This window comes from Terrapene carolina, unplaced genomic scaffold, assembly GCF_002925995.2.
Source record: "Terrapene carolina triunguis isolate 2854851 unplaced genomic scaffold, T_m_triunguis-2.0 Scaffold51, whole genome shotgun sequence".
Lineage (NCBI taxonomy): Eukaryota > Metazoa > Chordata > Testudines > Emydidae > Terrapene > Terrapene triunguis.
In genome coordinates this window covers 625,980-646,663 of record NW_020664402.1, presented here as the reverse complement: position 1 = coordinate 646,663, position 20,684 = coordinate 625,980, and the positions used below count along the sequence as shown (strand labels likewise).

General features: G+C 51.1%; 1 protein-coding gene across 1 annotated transcript in view; it reads left to right on the top strand.

Moving 5' to 3' along the window:
* The window catches only part of LOC113407661 (2-oxoglutarate dehydrogenase, mitochondrial-like), a 105,625-nt gene that overhangs the window by 55,454 nt on the left and 29,487 nt on the right, over positions 1–20,684 (top strand). The window contains exons 5-7 of the mRNA XM_026656915.1: positions 3,366–3,410; positions 10,388–10,503; positions 12,610–12,764. Coding sequence (XP_026512700.1) covers positions 3,366–3,410; positions 10,388–10,503; positions 12,610–12,764 — 316 coding nt within the window. The remainder of the gene's footprint in view (positions 1–3,365; positions 3,411–10,387; positions 10,504–12,609; positions 12,765–20,684) is intronic.

Sequence of the window (20,684 nt, the reverse complement as noted above, 5' to 3'; positions counted from 1 at the left end):
GAGGAGAATAGGGGTCTGTGTGTCTCTTGGTTTAAGGCCTTTCCCTATGTATGCCTTACATGAGAGGATGATGTAGGACTGAGAAACTGAATCCTTCAGATTTAGTGTTATCATTCATCTAAATCCCAATTTCAGCACTGGTACCCCCATGGCCTTAGGCAAAGACATCTATGCCTCCATTTCCTCATCTAGAGGTAATACTTGCCTTGCATTCAGGACTGCTGCGACCTATTTACTGTTGGTAAAGTGCTTTGACTGTGGGGAAATGCTATACTAGTATCAGGAGATCATGTACGGTTACTCTTGCCACTGGGGGGGGGGGCACTTAGCAGACCTCTCTGCCAATGCTGTTCACTGGCTGGTAGCTCAGGGATCATTAGAGGGAGGAGGAACACCTAGGCCTTCTCTTACAACTTGATCTTTGCAAACTTTGAGTCGTCAGCAAGACAAGTACAAATATTCTGGTCACTGGCCTGGGATCTGCAGTAGCCTGTTTATCACATATGAAGCTAATTTCTAAGCAAATCCTGCTCGGTTTTATGTTAAAATGGTTTCTTGACACTTAGGCTGCAGTTAATGAGCAGAATGGTTAATTACTCAGTGATTTTATTTGTCCTGATGACACGATCTGCTTTCAACGTCCGTGCAGTGAAATGCATGGAGATCAGCTTTAGTACAAGTTCTGCAACTAATAGCTTGGGTACAAGATACTGTTGGGTGTATGCTGTAATTAAGAGGGAGTAGCACAGAGCCAGTTTCCGAAACTGATCTCTTGCTTTTCAAATGGCTTTTATTTAGCAATTTGCTATTATCGCTGCTCTTTCAGAAACTCCTTTTGACTTAAACAACGTGACCCCATTTATGCTGAGAAATGTGTACGGGTATTGAAGCCTGTGTGAGAAGAAGTTTGAGGTTGGGATCTCCAGAAAGACTTAAGCACCCAGTTTCTCTGGAGTGTTAGTGGGGTGTGGGTGCTGAACTTCCTTCTTTCCTTTGAAAATTCCAGCCTATCTCCCTGCTGCCAGTAATGGATCTGATGGACAGTGATATGAAGAGAGCCATGTTAGCTATTAAAACCCAAGGTGTGCCTTGAGTCTTCGCAGTAGATTCCACCCTCTGCTAGATGCCGGGGGCGGGGGGGGGAGAACACATATTGAAATCAAGGTACAGCAAGTGAGCCAGCCAGCCCGTTTATGCCCCTGGATGGGTTGTTGGGCGCATTCATCAGTGGTGCTTGTGACCCTGTTGCGCCTTCCTCTTCAAAATCTAGCTCCAAGAGGCTCAACAAGCAGGTGATTTCCCAAACCCAGATTGATCTTCTGTGTTGCTTATGTGATCACTGGGCAGCATACAGGATTATTTGTAACCAGAGGCTCCCAAACCTTCCTCCCCTTTTCAAACTGCTGCCTTCCTTCCCCTGCTTTAACTTGGGTACTCAGACATTGAACCAGTTCTTCTCTCCCCCCCCGCACCCTTTCCTCCCCACTGTAACTTCTTGATAGCTCCCTGATAGTTGTTGTATCCAGGCCTGCCTTTACCTGCTTAATCTGGTGTAAGCATTTTATGCTGTCCTACACATCCCCTCTGGGTTGTCAAATTGTAGAGCAGCTCCTATTCCCCTCCCAGTCCAACTCCCAGCAAATGCCCTTTTGGAGAAGCATGTTAGAGCAAACCTGAAAAGAGTTGCATGGAATGGACCGTCCTGAGCCTGCATCCATCTGTGTTCATGTAATCATTCAGGCTCTGACCTCTCTCACAAGCCAACATATGCTGCTGTTCCTTGATCTTACGTAAGTAAAAGATAGTGGCATCCACCCTCTAGCTCTGAAATGACCAGGCAATCACGTGGAGTAGTTCAGCAAGCTCATGAGTGATTAGAAGAGATGGGCTGAGGAAGGTGTGGTCTCTCTGCTCAGGAGTATGAGTGGATGGGTAAATCTGGTGTGCCTGAAAGTTTTCTCTTCCTGAAAATCTCATTCCACAAGCCAGTAAGTTTCAGTAGCATGTTGGTCAGATCCAGTCCTGCCTAGATCTCGTATATGGAAGTGCGCTGCTTCCATTCTCACCGAGACAGCTGTGAACTTAGCCTTCACAGTTCACACTGGGGGTTTATGCTCCACATTTTCTGCTGCAGAGGTTCCCAGAGTGTAATCTGCTGAGAGCTGGCTGCTCACCTGTTGCTGGCTCTCCTCCTTTCTGGCTGCTAAAATGTCATTAAGACAGCTAAGAAACACACTGCATACTTCACTGTTCTCCATGTAAGCAATTGCCCAGGGACGTTGTGGAATGGCCAAAGGGAGGAGAGGTGTCTCAGATGTGGTCCATGCTATGAAAATGGTTGAGCCCCCAATCTTTCTAACCCACAAAAGGAGCTTTGGCACTGCTAACCAGCTGTAGCCCATCCTGCGCAGGAGTCCAGCGTGTTGACTGCCTGTGTCCCCAGCATGTCCGACTCCATCCAGCATGCTCACAGCCAGTGTCAGAAACAACAAAGCATTTTGCATGCGTGGCTCTCCATTAAATGAGCAAGCCATTAATAACATTTATACACAGGGCAGACTTGAGTCAGTGCAAAGACTGTGATCAGAACATCATCCCCATAAGGACAGGTGTGCATCCCTGCATCTGTCAGCGTGCAGAGATCCTGTTCTCCTCTGTCTGTGCCTTGCACTGATGTTGCAGAGGCAGCTGCACTGTGGCTCTACATCCAGTTTCCTTGTAGCTGAATGCTGTCAGCAAATCCATTGTTGCTCTTTAGGGATGACCTTGAAAATCCTATCTCCCGCCAGCAGCAAGGATCAGAGCTGAGGCATTCAAAATACTGGCATTTGCAGAACAATTCCCAGCTTGATAAACTAGCTGTGAAGAAAGGGCAAGGTCTCATGTTCAGCGTCTGGAACTCTGCGTATGATGCCGCCCCATAAGGCTTTATGCTTCTACAACGGCTTTTGACAGAGTTGGTTTCCAGAGCTTTGTCAGACTCCTGGCTGCTGTTACATGCCGATGTACTGTAATCTTCTTGTGTGCATGTTTCGTTTAGGGGAACAATAAGAGGAGATCTCAACCCATGCAGCTCAATTGCTCCCCAGTGTCAGTGATACCCCTCACTTTCACCTGCACCCTCTTTGCAGGCGGCTTTCTGAAGGATTTCCTCATGGATCTCTTCCCCAGTATAATGCGTAGTCATCCCCCATTCTAAGCCTTCCCTCCTAAGGTGGTTTTGACCATATTTGAATACTTTTATTTATTTTATTTTTTTTAACTTGTGCTTTCCATGACTTCTCTTCACAGTTCTGGTTTTACTAACTTTGACTGCATCTCTCTGTCTTCTCCCTTCTGCATCCCACCTTTCCCTCCCCTCCCAGATCTTGCAGTGTTCAAGGAGCGGCTGAGATTGCTAACAGTAGGAGGTATGCAAATAATGAGCCTTTAACCCTTCTGGAGTTCAGGACTCTCTTTGAATAGGTTATTCTGGGCATGTGCAGAGCGGGTAAAGTTACAAAACCCTTCCATGTTTCATCAACGGTGTCAAGTGTTTTGTATCGTTTTTTAATTTCTCTCTGAATAACAGTGCCTGAGCTAAATGCTTGGTTAGTGATGCTGCCAACGTGCATAGACTTATTTTAATCCTGAGTTTTTCAGGTGCTTTCCATACTGTCCACTTGCATGTCTGGCTTGCCGGAAATACTATTTCATTGTGCTCAATCATTCTCTGGTATCCTGATATTTTCTAGAGCCTACAACCTGTTTTGAATTGGCATAATAGTTGGGTAGCTTTCAGTGCACCTACCTTTTTTTGACCAGATAACATTCATATTACTAGGGGCACTTGGCTTTCATCTGAATCGTTATTGTGCATGGAGGCCAATTTTCCCTGTTGGGCACCTAAGGTCAGGCCCTTCTCTGTTTCAGCCCCTAAACAGTTTGTCAGAGGTGCTGAGCCTCTGTGTTGCCATTGACTTCTATATGCTTGGCAGATTTGAAAAATCAAGCACCTAAAGAAATGGCCTAACTTCCAGGCATCCAAACTGGGGAATTTTGGGTCAGTGTTTTAAAGAAGTGATTTCTGTGTTAGAATAAAATAACCCCGTATAGCGAATAAATTGAAAGGTTAGGGAGAGCCCACCCACACTGTACTGCCATTGGACCATGTCTGTGCGCTTCTTCATAGTCCTGTTCTACAGGTTACATGCAGTGACATGGAGAAGTATGGGGGTGAGTAGCAAGGGAATTCGTCCCAGCTGTGTGGGCTGGGAACAGCCCACAATCAGAGGTGCCCGCCTACAGACTGATTATATTCCTTTTTCCTGCTGTCACTAAATCCTTGAATCTCGCCCTCCTGACTTGCATCTGACCTAGATCTAAATTGCCTGTGTACGAACTCTGCCCCTAATCCACACCCTCTCACACCCAGTTATATGAATTGAGCTCTGGTTTCTATAAATACCAACATTAATAAAAAAACTGGAGCATAGCAAGGGAGCAGAGAAACAAAGGTCTGAAAACAACCCTGAACATTGATCCTGTGTTCACGTAGCCACCATAAAATTAAAGCAAAAAGTCAAGGGAAACTCAGAAACCTGACTCTGTAACTGCAGTCCCATTGTTCCCAGGTGCAGGGGCAGCAGGTTTGTATAATTTTTGGTGATGCCCAGAACAGTTCCAAGTCTCTCTCTCTCTCCTCTCTTCCCCTCCCCCCACCTGCCTAAGGCTCTGGGAGGGAGTTTGGGTGTTGGAGGGGGCTTGGGAAGAGGGTGAGGGGTGCAGCACTTACCTTGGGCAGCTCCCAAAAGGGACCTGCACACCTCTCTGGCAGCAGCTCCTAGGCAGGGTGCTGAGGGGTCTCTGTGTGCTGCTGCCCACAGGCACTACCCCCGCAGCTCCCTGCCAATGGGAGCTGCAGAGTCGGGGCTGGGGCAGCGCGCGGAGACACACGCCCCTCCCGTGGCCACAGGGACGTGCTGGCCTCTTCCGGGAGTGGTGCGGAGCAAGGGTGGGCAGGTAGCCGCCTTAGCCCTGCTGTGCAGCTGGTGGTGATGGCAGCAGCCAGGGCCCCCCGGGCCCTCTTAAATTGCCCAGGGGCAGCAGGCAGGGCCAGGAGACGCTCCAGGGGAGGCGAGTTGGGGCAGCAGGCAGGGCCAGGGGAGAGACCTGCCCCCGAACATTGGTGGAGCCAGGCCCCAGGGCCCTGAATATTACTGGAGCACGGACACCAGGGGCCCATACAACTCGCCACCCCTGCCCAGGTGCCTCCAATCCCCATCCTCTAGAGTGGAGGATGAAGGAGTGGGTGAGCCACCACCTTGTAAAGAGCAAGAGGAGGCAACCAGCCTGCACACACCTAGCAACTGTTGGGAAACCTAAAGGAATGCTCCTCTATCTCCTGGGTCTGTAGTTCACCCTCTTCTCTTGCTAGTGTCCTGTTGGGTTCTGGGATGTGGCCGGGGGCAAGCCCACCCACAGCTAAAGGCCTCTCTCTTTGGGTACATCTACACTTACCGGAGGGTCCGGCGGCAGGCAATCGATGTTCTGGGATCGACTTATCGCGTCTAGTGAAGACACGATAAAATCGATCCCTGATCGCTCTGCCGTCGACTCCAGAAATCCACCGCGGCAAGAGGCGGCAGCGGAGTCGACGGCAGCGCGGCAGCGGTCGACTTTCCCCCGTCCTCACCGCCAGGTAAGTCGACCTAAAATACACAACTTCAGCTACGGTATTCACGTTGCTGAAGTTGCGTATCTTAGGTCGGACCCCCGCTGTAGTGTAGACCTACTCCTAGCCTATGGGGAGCCTCCCTTGCCAGTGTGGCAGGCAGGCTTGGAGGGCCCCAGTCTAGTACCAAAGAGTTTCCAAATGGCAGGTGGCTTTTCACAAAACTCATTGGCATTAAGCACCCACTTCCTTCTTGAGGCCACGTTTCTGCCGAAAGGCAGCATGTCCGTGGCTGAGTTATCAGCTCAGGCCAGTGTAGCACTTCCCTGCTGCCTGTGCTTTTTTAGTACTGCTGCTGGAGTAGAGCTGAAATCCTATGTCCATTGCCCTGGCCTAATCCCTGCTGCCTTTTAGGGCTTGACTACATGGGGAAATTGCTCCAGAATAAGGTAGGGTGTGAATTTAAAGCACTATAGGTATTTCAGAATAAGTGTCCACTGTGGGAGCTATTCTGATCAATTTCCTCATGTAGATTTCCCATTACACATCCTTACTCCTATTGGGGAATAACTTTCTTGTGACTGCAGTGGAAACTGCTGTTAATCTAGTCACTAACATAACATTCCTGAGCATTTTCTTTGGCATTAGAAAACCCCCAGCCTAGGACTGTTCAGGTGGCTGCCTGCTAGTCATGGAGAAGGAGCAAGGCACTCTGTGCAATGTAGTCCCATCTCCTACCCAGTGACCTTGTCGCATCTCACACACAGGCTGTTTTGGCTTCACCCCAGTGTGTATAATTTATATATGAACAGCTTCACTTAAATTGCGTTTAATTGGTCAACACAGCCAAAAGCAAAGGCTGAGTTGAGCAATTGCTGGGCAAGCAATAAGTGATAGAGGAGGTAAAGAGACCAACTCTTTTTATGCGTATGGAGCCAGATTCTGCTCTTTACTCCCTTTGAAGGCAGTGGGCTCCATTATACCCCAGAGCAGGGGTGAGCAAACTTTTTGGCCCAAGGGCCACATCTGGGTGGGAAATTGTATGCAGGGCCATGAATGTAGGGCTGGAGCAGGGGGTTGGGGTGCAGGAGGGAATGTGGGGAGAGGGGTGTGGTATGCAGGAAGGGGCTCAGGGTAAGGGGTTGGGGTGCAGGAGGGGGTGCGGAGTGCGGCAGAGGGCTCGGGGCAGGGGGTTGGGGTGCAGCAGGGGGCTCAAGGCAGGGGATTAGGGGGCTCAGGGCAGGGGGTTGGAGTGCGGGCTCCAGCCCGGCATTGCTTACCTCAAGCAGCTCCAGGGTGGCAGCGGCGTGCAGCGGGGTTAAGGCAGGCTCCCTGCCTGCCCTGGCCCTGCGCCGCTCCCAGAAGTGGCCAACATGTCTGGCAGTGGCTCCTGGGGGTGAGCCGGGGAGGCAGGCGGCTCTGCTGCATGCTGCCCTCACCTGCGGGTACCACCCCCAGAGCCTCCCACTGGCTGTGGTTCCCTGTTCCTGCCCAATGGGAGCTGCTGGGGGCGGTGCCTTCAGGTGAGGGCAGCGCATGGAGCCCTCTGCCCCCTTTCCTCTCCCCCCTTCCCCCAGTGGGGGGGGGGGCTGCAGGGACGTGGTGCCGTCCGCTTCCGGGAGCGGTAATCCCGTGGGCCTGATTGAAAGCCCTCATGGGCCGGATCTGGCCCACGGGCCGTAGTTTGCCCTTCCCTGCCCCAGAGGTATAAAATTCTATTGTGGAGAGGAGGTGTTCAGCAACACAAACCACCTGCCACTGCAGTTCAGCTGGAGGCCCCAGATCTAGCCAGCTTGGCCTGGACAGGGCACGAACATCTTGGAGACATGAATGCAGTGCACGTGCCAGCAGCAGGACTCTGGAACTCCAGTGAGACCAGCTGTTCCTTCACCCCCACAGAGAGTGGCTGCCACGTTGCTCATCACTTGCCCAACCCCAGGATGAATCACCTGTAGTGCAGTAGCACAGAGATATGCTCATTGAAGTAACTCAGCACTGCTGTGATTTGAGCATTAGAAAAGCCAAGAAGACAGGGACAGGTCCCTGCCCCATGGAAACTCCACTCTAGCCGATTGAGGCTTTAACTGCAGGCTTAAATTTGTGTGTTATTAAAGTTGCACCCTCCCACCAAGGCAGGAAATTCTAAACAGCATCCATATTTGTAACGTCGTGCATTGTGGCCTCCTGTAGCACAGCACGTACAGTGTGGGGAATGTAGGGACTGTGTAATACTGAGTTGAGACTTTAGAGGGCCTGACTGTAGACCCAGAGGAGGTCACATGCATTCAAAGACTGGAGTGTTGATATGAGCTGCGATGACTCTTCTGTGTCATTCAGGCTTCGGCCACTTCATGGAAAGTGTATACTGTCATGTGGTCCCTAACCCTTCCTGTGGAAGGCACTAGTCACTCTGTAAATGTGTATTTAGCCACCCAGTAACAATCTTACTCCATGATCTTACCCATCCCTTTGGTGTCATCCTGCCAACCTGTGTGTGGCAGGATTCCAGAGTTGGCACTGTTATGGCATATGGCTATTCATCCCATACGAGTGCAGAGGAGCTGCAGTGTCTGCACAGATGCAAGTGGGATGGCTTGAGCCCTGGGCCGGGTTAAACCCTATATCAATGCTAAGCAGATTTTTCAGCACCAAGAGAGAACAAATCCTGTTTGTTTGCTTTTATAGTTCACCACACTTCTAGTTAATAGGTAAGTGTGGCCTAATGGTTAGAACGGGACTGGTGGTCAGGATTCCAGGGTTCGGGTCCCAGCTCTGCCGCTGACTTGCTGGGTTATGAAAGGAAAGTCCTTTTCAGTGCCTCAGTTTCTCTGTCTCAAGCATTTTGACCTACCTCACAGAGGTGGTGGTTTCATGTTTGTCACTCACTTTGAGTTCCATTGAGGTGCTATAGGGCAGGATAGTAGTTATTGAACATCAACAGGAAGGTTATTTTTGTGGATTTAAAAATACCCCCTTCACAACTTGAAACTTCCTGTCCAGAATTCCAGCTTGGTTCTGTGGCCCATTTATGCCCTCTAAAAAAGGGCTTGACAGTATAAAAACTGCTGGGAGCATGCCTGTAATTAGCTGTGCTAATTATCTGCCTGTTTTACTAGTGCCCTCAAACGATGTTAAACAACCTTCAAATACATTCATGCCAATACCTCGTCCATGATTAAATTGCTCCATCAGTGCTCACTTTTAAATCAGAGGTCCTTCCGCTTTCAGAAGTGGGCACTGAAAGGTGCTCTGATAGAGGGAGCCCTTCAGAGCCATTAACATGGAGTGACCTTGTCTCCCTGTGACGTGGCAGCTGAGAATGTAGACAAACCACTGCATGGTCACAGGATGGCTCCTATAAGTGGACTCCAGTTACCGCAGGCAGGTCAGGAACTCCGTCTCTGCCCAGAGGAGTTATTTCTAGTCCAAAAAATATGGAATGAAAATAGAATTTCTTAGCAGATCTCTATCTGCTTTGAAACAAGGTACAAGGAGCAGGATTGAGTTACATGTAAATAAGGGTGTGTGTACTAGCCAAACACTCCCACCTAGCTGCCTGCTTCTAAAAGGAGATGATCTTCTGCTCAGAGAGACCGTTGTAATGGTGTTTAAATTGTAATCCTGTGGGCCAGCGTACAGCTTTGGTAATGTCTGAGGGAGGTTGGTGGGGAAGAAACCTCATGGCACAATTGGCCTGTTGGTAGAGGAGGAATGGCACATATAGGGCCATATCAGTAACATCTCTGCTTATCACTGGTGTACAGGTTAATCGTTAAGGGATTGCCTCTGGTAATGGGATGTTGCATAGGCATTGCTGCCCTGTTCTGAGCCCCTCGCCTCCCCCTTGCCAGTTCTTTGCTTTGAGCCCTGTATTTGAGTCCCATGTAGATTTCCTTACAGATCATTAATTTCTTTTAAGCTGAAACTTCCCATTTACTATGCTGAAGGCTTCAGCATCGCCTCCTCCGATACCAAGGTGTGGTGGATAGGTAAGAACCTATCCACCACAGGGGAAAACAAAGAGCTCCAAGGGTGGCCAAGTTTAAACCCATAGGCCTGAACAAGCTAACGGGGCCAGCTCTTGGGAAGAGTAGCAAAACCCTCCTGCCTGCCTGCAAAGAGGGCTTTGCTCAAAGCACATGGGTCCCATTTATTGTAAAATACTTCTCCCCCGCATGAGCTATTCAGAAGAGTCCACTGCAGAATCCTGAAACTGACGCAGCTTTCTTTATCTTGCTTTCCTTCCTTATTTTTTATTGTTTTGGGTCGGTCCATTTAACCTTTTTGTTTTCTGCTTCAACTTTGTTTTGTTAATTCGGAACATGTGGTGAAATCTGTTTGGTCAATGACTGGCCAATCCTCTTTGTTTTTTCTTCTCTCACCTATATTATATTCCTAAAATGTATTTTGTGTATGTGGGACTCCAATCCATCTCAATTCAACACTCAATTTAATTACCAATTCATATGCATATATATTGCTTTGTTGTGTTTTGTATCCTGGTGTTGCCTGCGTGCCTTTTGTAATAACCTTTTTGTTCTGTGCTTGTGTGTCTGTTTAATTACTGCTTGGTTATTTATCCACACAAACCTCCTTCATGCTTATTTTTGGTTTTTGTGCTGCTTTTTTTGTCATCCTCCCCACAACCCTGGTTCCTGTGTGACTGTCCATGTCCGAAACACACCCCTCTCTCTCTCTCCTGCTTTGGCTTGTCCTACCCATGAAATCCTGCAGGGTTTTATGGACTTGATGAATCGGATCTCGACAAGGTCTTCCACTTGCCCACGACCACTTTCATTGGAGGCAATGAGTCGGCTCTTCCACTCCGCGAGATCATCCGCCGCCTGGAGGTAAGACAAGTGCAGAGGAATTGCACAGACTTCAGAAAACTAGGCTGTTCCATTTGGTTCCCAATTTGGGATCTTTATCGGGAGATTTAATAATAAAACTCTGAATGCTACTTCCCCCTGCCTCACCAGAGATCAGAATTCTCTGTTCCCCTTTCCTTTATTACTCATATTCAGCACTTAACATGGCACTCTTCATCCATGGATCTCCAAGCTCTTCACAGCAATAGGAGGCGCTGTTATCCCCATTTTACAGCTGGAGAAAGAGGCTATGCGAGATTGTGATATGCCCAAGATCACACAGTGAGTTAGGTCACTGTGACCTAACCAAGTTCTACTTACTACCAATCCAGGGACCAGTATTGCCAACCCCAAGTGTTTAGATTTCATAAGTGCGGTCCCTCCCCAAGAATCGTGAGATCTTAATAAAAATACTCCCAAATTTACTATTTGCCTTCTGTCCCATGATGGACATTTGTAGTACTCCTCTCTTCCAGCAGCCATGTTCTGTATCTGGAAGGCTCAGTGCCTCAGTCTGGGATTGAAGCAAAGCCTTCCAACTCATAGTTGTGCTTTCATTCCAGGGGTTGGATCTCGGGGACTGGTGCTACAGGGCAGTGGGGTGCTGTCATAAGTAACTTGTGCCCCTTCTGCCTCATCCAAGGAGCCACTCTAGGGAGAATGAGAGCCAGATGCTTGTTAGGATGGTGGGTGCTAAACCCACTGGATGTCTGGATGGAGGAGTGAGGTGATGGCCAAAGTCAGCCTGCTGTTATGGGGTGGGCAGGCACAAGGAGGGAGAGCTGGGCACCATCCCTCGAACAGATTCACTAAGGAGTTGAGATGGGGGAAGAGCAGCCCTGGCGCAAGCAGACACCTTCCTCTGTCAGTGGTTGGAGCATGTACCCTTGGCCTGCCGCTCTTGCAGGAGTAGGGAGGGAGCAGTTGCTGCTGATCATGCTTCCAATGAAGGAAGTAGGGCAAGGAGCCAGTTACTTGGGCACTGTCACTTCTTTGTGCACCTAGTCCCAACAGGTGCAACCATCCAACTGCCCAGCCCAGCTTTGTTCATTCACACTATGAAGCGCCCTTCTCCCGAGGAGCCACTGAGTTTCATGCTTCACCCCAGTCTGTAGAAGGACTGTGATCACCTCCTTTTATGCCTCGATGGTGGCAGCCGCGCTGTAACACATTATATCTTTCTAGGGGTTGTGCAAATCCCAGATGATAGAATATTGCACATGCTATGTTACCTTGATTATGAAAGGAGGAGCTGTGCATGGTAACTGTTTTGTCCTGAGGGCCGTGTTCTGGAGCTGTTGCTGTCAGAACCAGTCAGTGTTCAGAAAACTGTGTGTAATCTATGGCTCACAGTGTCAAATACAGCTCATTTTTCTCAGTAAGATGCATATAGTCTGAAACCATCAGCACAGCTTAAAAAACAGGACAGCACCTGCCAAGCCATAGTCTCTTCTTACCATCAACATCAAGTCCTGACTGCTAGTCCTATGTGCTAACATTAAGGACCAGATTTCCAAGAAAGCTGAATGCGTTGGGTCCCGAGCTCTTGTGACAATCTGGCTCCATATATCTTGTGCCTCAGCATGCCCTTCTCTGGTTGTCAGGCAGGTTCGTGTTCCAGGTAACTCCCTAGCATGCACTGTGCTGTTGACAATGCATCTCCCACACAACCTCATTGGGGCTATGCCTGTGCCTTCTGCAGAATACCTCTATTCTGTAAGTATGGACTAACCAGCTCCCTGGAGCAACCCTATGGCTGATACAACCTCAGCAGCTTAGTGCAGTGCTGGGGAATAGCTCGGGAGAGGAGTGAGCAGTTTGTAGCAGGGCTGGATTTCACAAAACACTGTCAGGTCTCTTCGCTTTCTGATGTGCCAAAGGCCCAACGTGCTCTGGTGTTAGGGGGATGCAGGAGGCCATTCTAATACTGCTTGGGCCTTCTGTGCCATTTGCAGGGCTCCTTGAATTCTGAACGAGGAGCACATGCCACATGCGGTGACAGGCATTTATTACATTTTATACTTTGCAGGGCAAAAGTGACTTAAATCTCCTGCTTTACCTTGTGTTCCTCTTTCCTGTGTTAAATAGATGGCTTACTGCCAGCACGTTGGCGTGGAGTTCATGTTTATTAATGACCTGGAGCAATGTCAGTGGATACGGCGGAAATTTGAGACTCCAGGAATCATGCAGTTTACCACTGACGAGAAACGCACCCTACTGGCAAGGCTGGTGCGCTCAACCAGGTATTCTGTCTACCTTTGGTGTCCCTCTGGTGCCGTATGGATGGGGTGGTTCAGTGATGTCCCACGGAGCTCTTAGTGCCACTGATTTGCCTATGGTACTTGTCCAGCCCCGTCACCTATGTATCTGAAACTCTCTCACTCTTTAATGTATTTATCCCACTATACCCTGTTATACAGATGGGGCAGTTGAGGCACAGAAAGGCTACAGGATTTGCCCAAGTCTGTAGCAGAGCAGGGACTTGAATTCAGGGTGGTTCTTCGAGTGATTCCAATTAGGTGTGCGCGCGCTGCGTGCACGGTCGTCGGAAGATTTTTACCCTAGCAACACTCGGTTGGTCGGCTGAGGCGCCCCCTGGAGTGGCGCCTATATGCCCCGGCCAACCCAGCGCCCCCTCAGTTCCTTCTTACCGCCCGTGACAGTCGTTGGAACTGTGGAGCGCAGCTTAGCTGATCTCCACTCTCCCTAGCATTCGCTTTAGTACCTGTTAATAGTTTCTGATTAGTTGTTAATAGTTGGTTATAGTTGTTAATAATTGTGAATTACTTAGTATAGTTAGTTAGTTTAATTAGTCGGGGGGAAACGGGGTCTTCTCCCTTCTCCCCTATCCCAGTACCCAGGCCCATGCCTGGGTCTCCGGGCTTCAAACCTTGCTCGGCTTGCCAGAGGCCGATGCCAACGGGAGACCCCCACGACTCTTTCCTAAGGCGTCTGGGGGAATCCCACCAAACAGACAAGTACCGCATTTGCAAAGCCTTCAAGCCGAGGACCAGGAAGGAGCAGGACTTTAGACTGAAGCAGCTCCTTATGGGCGGCACTTAGCCCGGTCCCTTCCTCCGTGTGCCGAGACTTGGCACCGTCGTCCTTGGTGCGGAGTGCCCCTGTGGCACCGACTGGTCTGGCACCGCTTTCGGACTCTACCAAAGACTCGCGGCACCAGATCTCCCCAGCACCTCCACCACTGCAGGTCTCTATCTCTGAGCCAGAAGAAGAAGCAGCCCAAGCACTTCTTGTTTGTCGGTGCGAGAGCCACCGACGCTTCCCGCACCGCAGTTGGAGCCACGTCCATTGCCGGAGCGCATAGGACAAATATCGGCTCCTGCACCGTCAACTCTGGCGCCGCAAGGGCCGTTGAGTCTGGTGCACGTAAGCTCCCCGGTGCACACCGCAGTCAAGCTGAGACTACCCTCCACACCGGAGACCTTTTCAACGGCGTGGGACTTGATCGCGCTCAGAGCCGACTCCTCTGCAGCCGGCAGCACGGACGGTGCTGTCGAAGGGAAAGCCATCCCTCATGCGACCACTGTCGCCGAGTGAAGGAGGACGACACCAGTCCAGGTCCTGATCTTCTTCCTGGCACCTATCACGACGTCGCTCGCAGTCCCGGCACCATTCTCGTTCTCTGCGCTGGTTGTACTCACGACGCCGCTCCGGCTCGCGGAGATCCGAATCGCGTTACGGCTGGTACCGAGCGGACTCCCAGGACCGCTCCCGGTACCGGTCAGAGCGGCACTCAACCCGGAGCCAATCCTGACGCCGATCTCACCGGAGGTCGCCAGCGAGATCCAGATCAGGCTCCCGGTACCAATCGGATCGCAGGCACCGATCAATGTCTTGGTACAGTTCTGCCTCACGGCACCGGTCCCCGGCACTGTACAGCACCGGGGTACTCTGCAATGGCGCGTACAGCACCGTCTTGGCCATCTCGCTCTGCCTCTGTGTCTTCATGCTCACAAGGTGGCTACCACGCCCAGGACCACGGCGAGGGCAGTACAGGCCAGTGGCTAGAAGGCCAGGACAAATATCGGCTTGTATTTTAAAGAATCCTTATTGAGGTTGGAGGAAAAGAACATCCCGATGTGTAGAAAGAATAGTAAATATGGCAGGTGACCAGCTTGGCTTAACAGTGAAATCCTTGCTGATCTTAAATGCAAAAAAAGAAGCCTACAAGAAGTGGAAGATTAGACAAATGACCAGGAAGGAGTATAAAAATATTGCTCAGGCATGCAGGAGTGAAATCAGGAAGGGCAAATCACACTTTGGAGTTGCAGCTAGCAAGAGATGTTAAGAGTAACAAGAAGGGTTTCTTCAGGTATGTTAGCAACAAGAAGAAAGTCAAGGAAAGTGTGGGCCCCTTACTGAATGAGGGAGGCAACCTAGTGACAGAGGATGTGGAAAAAGCTAATGTACTCAATGCTTTTTTTGCCTCTGTCTTCATGAACAAGGTCAGCTCCCAGACTACTGCACTGGGCAGCACAGTAGGGGAAGGAGGTGACCAGCCCTCTGTGGAGAAAGAAGTGGTTCGGGACTATTTTGAAAAGCTGAACGAGCACAAGTCCATGGGGCCGGATGCACTGCATCTGAGGGTGCTAAAGGAGTTGGCAGACCTGATTGCAGAGCCATTGGCCATTATCTTTGAAAACTCATGGCAATTGGGGGAGGTCCCATATGACTGGAAAAAGGCTAATGTAGTGCCCATCTTTTAAAAAAGGGAAGGAGGAGGATCTGGGGAACTAAAGGCCAGTCAGCCTCACCTTAGTCCCTGGAAAAATCATGGAGCAGGTCCTCAAGGAATCCATTCTGAAGCACTTAGAGGAGAAGAAAGTGATCAGGAACAGTCAGCATGGATTCACCAAGGGCAAGTCATGCCTGACTAACCTAATTGCCTTCTATGAGGAGATAACTGGCTCTGTGGATGAGGGGAAAGCAGTGGATGTGTTATTCCTTGACTTTAGCAAAGCTTTTGATACGGTCTCCCACAGTATTCTTGCCAGCAAGTTAAAGAAGTATGCACCGGATGAATGGACTATAAGGTGGATAGAAAGCTGGCTAGATCGTCGGGCTCAACAGGTAGTGATCAATGGCTCCATGTCTAGTTGGCAGCCGGTTTCAAGCGGAGTGCCCCAAGGGTCGGTCCTGGGGCTGGTTTTGTTCAATATCTTCATTAATGATCTGGAGGATGGTGTGGACTGCACTCTCAGCAAGTTTGCAGATGACACTAAAGTGGGAGGAGTGGTAGATACGCTGGAGGGTAGGGATAAGATACAGAGGGACCTAGACAAATTAGAGGATTGGGCCAAAAGAAACCTGATGAGGTTCAACAAGGACAAGTGCAGAGTCCTGCACTTAGGACGGAAGAATCCCATTCACTGTAACAGACTAGGGACTGAATGGCTAGGAAGCAGTTCTGCAAAAAAGGACCTCGGGGTTACAGTGGACGAGAAGCTGGTTATGAGTCAACAGTGTGCCCTTGTCGCCAAGAAGGCTAATGGCATTCTGGGCTGTATAAGTAGGGGCACTGCCAGCAGATCGAGGGACATGATCATTCCCCTCTATTTGGCATTTGGTGAGGCCTCATCTGGAGTACTGTGTCCAGTTTTGGGCCCCACACTACAAGAAGGATGTGGAAAAATTGGAAAGAGTCCAGCGGAGGGCAACAAAAATGATTAGGGGGCTGAGCACGTGACTTATGAGGAGAGGCTGAGGGAACTGGGATTGTTTAGTCTCCAGAAGAGAAGAATGAGGGGGGATTTGATAGCTGCTTTCAACTACCTGAAAGGGAGTTCCAAAAAGGATGGAGCTAGACTGTTCTCAGTGGTAGCAGATGACAGAACAAGGAGTAATGGTCTCAAGTTGCAGTGGGGGAGGTTTAGGTTGGATATTAGGAAAAACTTTTTCACTAGGAGGGTGGTGAAGCACTGGAATGGATTCCCTAGGGAGATGGTGGAATCTCCTTCCTTAAAGATTTTTAAGGTCAGGCTTGACAAAGCCCTGGCTGGGATGATTTAGTTGGGGATTGGTCCTGCTTTGAGCAGGGGGTTGGACTAGGTGACCTCCTGAGGTCCCTTCCAACCCTGATATTCTATGATTCTATGAGGACCCGGGCCACGAACCCCCACAGTGGTCCTTTTGGACCCCCTGGGCATGCCATCAGGCCCAGGGGGCTCCTTCGGGGGCTTCCCGTTCTGCCCCTTCGGAGCCCCAAGTACCAGAGGCCACTGTGTCTCACGCCCCACCCCGGGAGGCTCTGAGGCGACTACTCCAGCGCCAATGCAGGCCCACACTCCTAGCGTGATGGACCTTGAGCAACAAGATCCTCCACAAGAGGACCTTGCGTAGGATCCCTTAGTCCTGGGGGTATCTTCCTCGCTGAATGAAGCAGTGTCGGGGACTACGGTTTCGGGCCTTCCTCCTATGGACCTCCACGCCCACCAGGAACTGCTCCGCAGGGTGGCGCGCAATATGAACCTCCAGGTAGAGGAGGGTGGGTGGAGGTAGAGGACCCTGTGGTGGACATTCTGTCTGCGGAGGCACCGTCTAGAGTTGCCCTCTCCATCATACGAACCATACAGGCCAATGCCAAGACAATCTGGCAATCGCCAGCCTCTATTTCACCTACGGCCAAGGGGGGTGGAAAGGAAGTACTTTGTCCCTTCAAAGGACTACGAGTACCTCTATACGCATCCCCAACCGTGCTCCCTTGTCGTGGCTTCGGTCAACGAGAAGGAGCGGCACGGTCAGCAGGCCCCGGCGCCTAAATCAAAGGACACTAGATGCCTAGATTTGTTTGGGCGCAAGGTGTACTCAGCCGGAGGCTTGCAGCTCAGGGTGGCCAACCAGCAGGCACTCCTGAGCCGATATGACTATAATTCGTGGCACTCTATGGAGAAATTCAAGGAGTTGGTTCCACAGGAGTCCAGAGAGGAATTTGGGGCTACAGTAGAGGAGGGCAGGAAGGTGGCCAGAACCCTCCCTACAAGCCTCTCCGGACGTGGCAGACTTGGCAGCTAGGACCCTGGCCTCGGGCATAGCCATGCGCCGCATCTCGTGGCTTGCAGGTCTCTGGCTTACCACCAGAGTTACAGCAGACCCTCCAGGACCTGCCCTTTGATGGCCAGGGCCTATTCTCCGAGAAGACAGACTGAAGGCTGCAGAGTCTGAAGGACTCGAGAATTATCATGTGCTCTCTGGGAATGCATACCCCAGTAATGCAGAGAAGGCCCTTCAGACCACAGCCTCAGAGGTCATACCTCCCCCTCAGCCGAGACAGGACTTCTTTAGAAGACGTGGCCGAGGTGGTAAAAGGAAACAAACTGGACACCAAGCCAGCCAAGGCCAGGGCCCTCCCAAGCCATCGGCAGGGCCTAAGCAGAACTTTGAAGGTGCGCCCGAGGACGGAGCACCAGTCTCCATTCAGGATCCTTCCCTGCCTTTCCAAAATCGTCTCTCCCATTTCCTCCATGCGTGGTCCTACATAACATCAGACCGTTGGGTCCTACACACGGTGGAAAGGGGATACTCCCTCCAATTTGCTTCCCCCCATCCCCCTCCTTCCCTGTCCCTCTTCAGGGACATGCACCTCCTTGTACAGGAGGTCCAATCACTCCTGGCTTTGGGAGCAATAGAGTAGGTTCCGGGAGAGTCAAGGGGCAAGGGCTTTTATTCCCGCTACTTCCTAATCCCCAAGGCCAAGGGCGGGCTTCAGCCCATCCTGGGCCTACGCGGACTCAACAAATTTATGGTAAAGTTGAAGTTCCGCATGGTCTCACTAGGGACTGTTATTCCTTCCCTAGATCCTGGAGACTGGTACGCTGCCCTCGACATGAAGGACGCGTACTTCCATATTGTGATCTACTCAGCGCACAGATGCTTCCTTCGCTTTGTGGTCACTCAACAGCACTTTCAATTCACCAACTTCCTTTCAGCCTACCCACGGCCCCCAGGGTGTTTACCCAATGCATGGCTGTGGTAGCTGCCTCCCTTTGTCGACATCGGGTCCAAGTGTTCCCATATCTCGACGACTGGCTTATTCGGGGTCGCTCCAGGGATCAGGTGCAGTCTCACGTTCAGCTCACCATGAACATGTTCAGTCGGCTGGGCCTCTGGCTCAGTGTTGCGAAATCCACTCTGGTACCAACTCAGAGGATAGAATTCATAGGAACAGCATTAGACTCAGGCCTAGCATGGGCAATTCTGCCGGAAGCACGCTTCCAATCCCTGGTGAACATCGTCCATAGCCTGCAAAGCTTCCCAACCTCGACCGTGAAAACATGCCTATGCCTCCTGGGACACATGACCTCTTGCACATTTGTGACCAGGCACGCCAGGCTGCAACTACGTCCACTCCAAGCTTGGCTATCAACAGTATACCGCCCAGGTCGGGACAGCTTGAGCACGGTGGTTACCATCCCGCCAGGGGTGTTAGCCTCTCTAGGCTGGTGGCTGGACCCCAAATCAGTGTGCGAAGGGGTGCCATTTCACGCCCCGCAGCCCTCAGTGTCCCTAGTCACAGATTTGTCATCCCTGGGATGGGGAGCCCACCTCGGGAACCTCTGTACACAGGGGCTATGGTCGGCAGGAGAGTTATCCCTGCACATCAACGTACGGGAACTCAGAGCAGTGCGCCTGGCGTGTCAAGCATTCCAAGAGCGCCTTAAGGCCGTTGTGTTGCAGTCCTCACAGACAACACTACGGCCATGTTTTTCATCAACAAGCAAGGGGGAGCCCGGTCGTCCCCCCTCTGTCAGGAGACCACTCGTCTGTGGGAATTCTGCATAGCCCACTCGATCCATCTGGTGGCATAGTTTCTCCCAGGGGTCCAGAACACCTTAGTGGACCACCTCAGCAGATCATTCCAGGCTCACGAGTGGTCGGTTCGCCTGGCCGTCATCCACTCTGTCTTCCTGAAGTGGGGCTTTCCCCTGATAGACCTTTTCGCCTCTCGTGAGAATCGGAAATGCCAGGTGTTCTGCTCTCTCCAAGGGCAACTCTCCGGGTTCCCTGTCGGACACCTTCCTAATTCAGTGGAAGGATCACCTGTGCTATGCCTTTCCTCCATTCCCGCTAGTCCACAGGGTCCTAATCAAGCTGCTCAGGGATAGAGCCCGTCTGATTCTGGTCACCCCGGCGTAGCCCAGACAGCCCTGGTATACCGCTCTCCTAGAGCTGTCGGTGGACACCCCGATTCCACTCCTGCTGTGGCCAGACCTGATCACTCAGGATCACGGTCGACTCTGTCATCCCGACCTGCATTCTCTCCACCTCACAGCATGGATGCGGCATGGCTAAATCAGTCTGAGCTGTGCTGTTCTCACTCGGTCCAGCAAATCCTTTTGGGTAGCAGGAAGCCCTCTACCAGGTCCACATACTTAGCCAAGTGGAAGCGTTTTTCCTGCTGGTGCGACTGGAATCATATGACCCCCCCTACAGGCGTCAGTACCTATCATCTTGGACTATCTCCTGTCCTTAAAGCAGCAGGGCTTGGCAATCTCTTCTATCAGGGTGCACCTGGCAGCTATTTCGGCTTTCCACCCGGGCGAAAATGGGCACTTGGTCTTCTCCAATCCCATGGTCAGCAGATTTCTCAAGGGGTTGGAGCGCCTGTTCCCACCAATTCAACAACCGGTCCCTATGTGGGATCTTAACCTGGTCCTATCCAGACTCATGGGTGCCCTGTTCGAGCCGATGGCCACCTACTCGCTCCTGTACCTTTCCTGGAAGACAGCCTTCCTCATAGCTATCACCTTGGCAAGGCGCGTGTCTGAGCTTAGAGCACTCACGCTGGAAAACACCGTATATGGTGTTCCACAAGGACAAGGTACAGCTGCGACCCCCACCCAGCCTTCCTCCCTAAGGTGGTGTCTGCCTTCCATGTCAACTAGGACCTATTCCTCCCTGTCTTCTACCCGAGGCCGCACGCCTCTCAACGGGAGCAACAACTGCACTCCCTAGACGTTCGCACGGCCCTGGCCTTCTACATCGAGCGAATGAAACCCTTCAGGAAAACATCACAGCTGTTTGTTGCTGTGGCAGACCGGATGAAGGGCCTTCCAGTATCCTCCCAGCGCATCTTGTCCTGGATCACATCATGCATCCGGGCGTGCTATGACTTGGCTGGTGTCGCATCTACGCACCTTACTGCC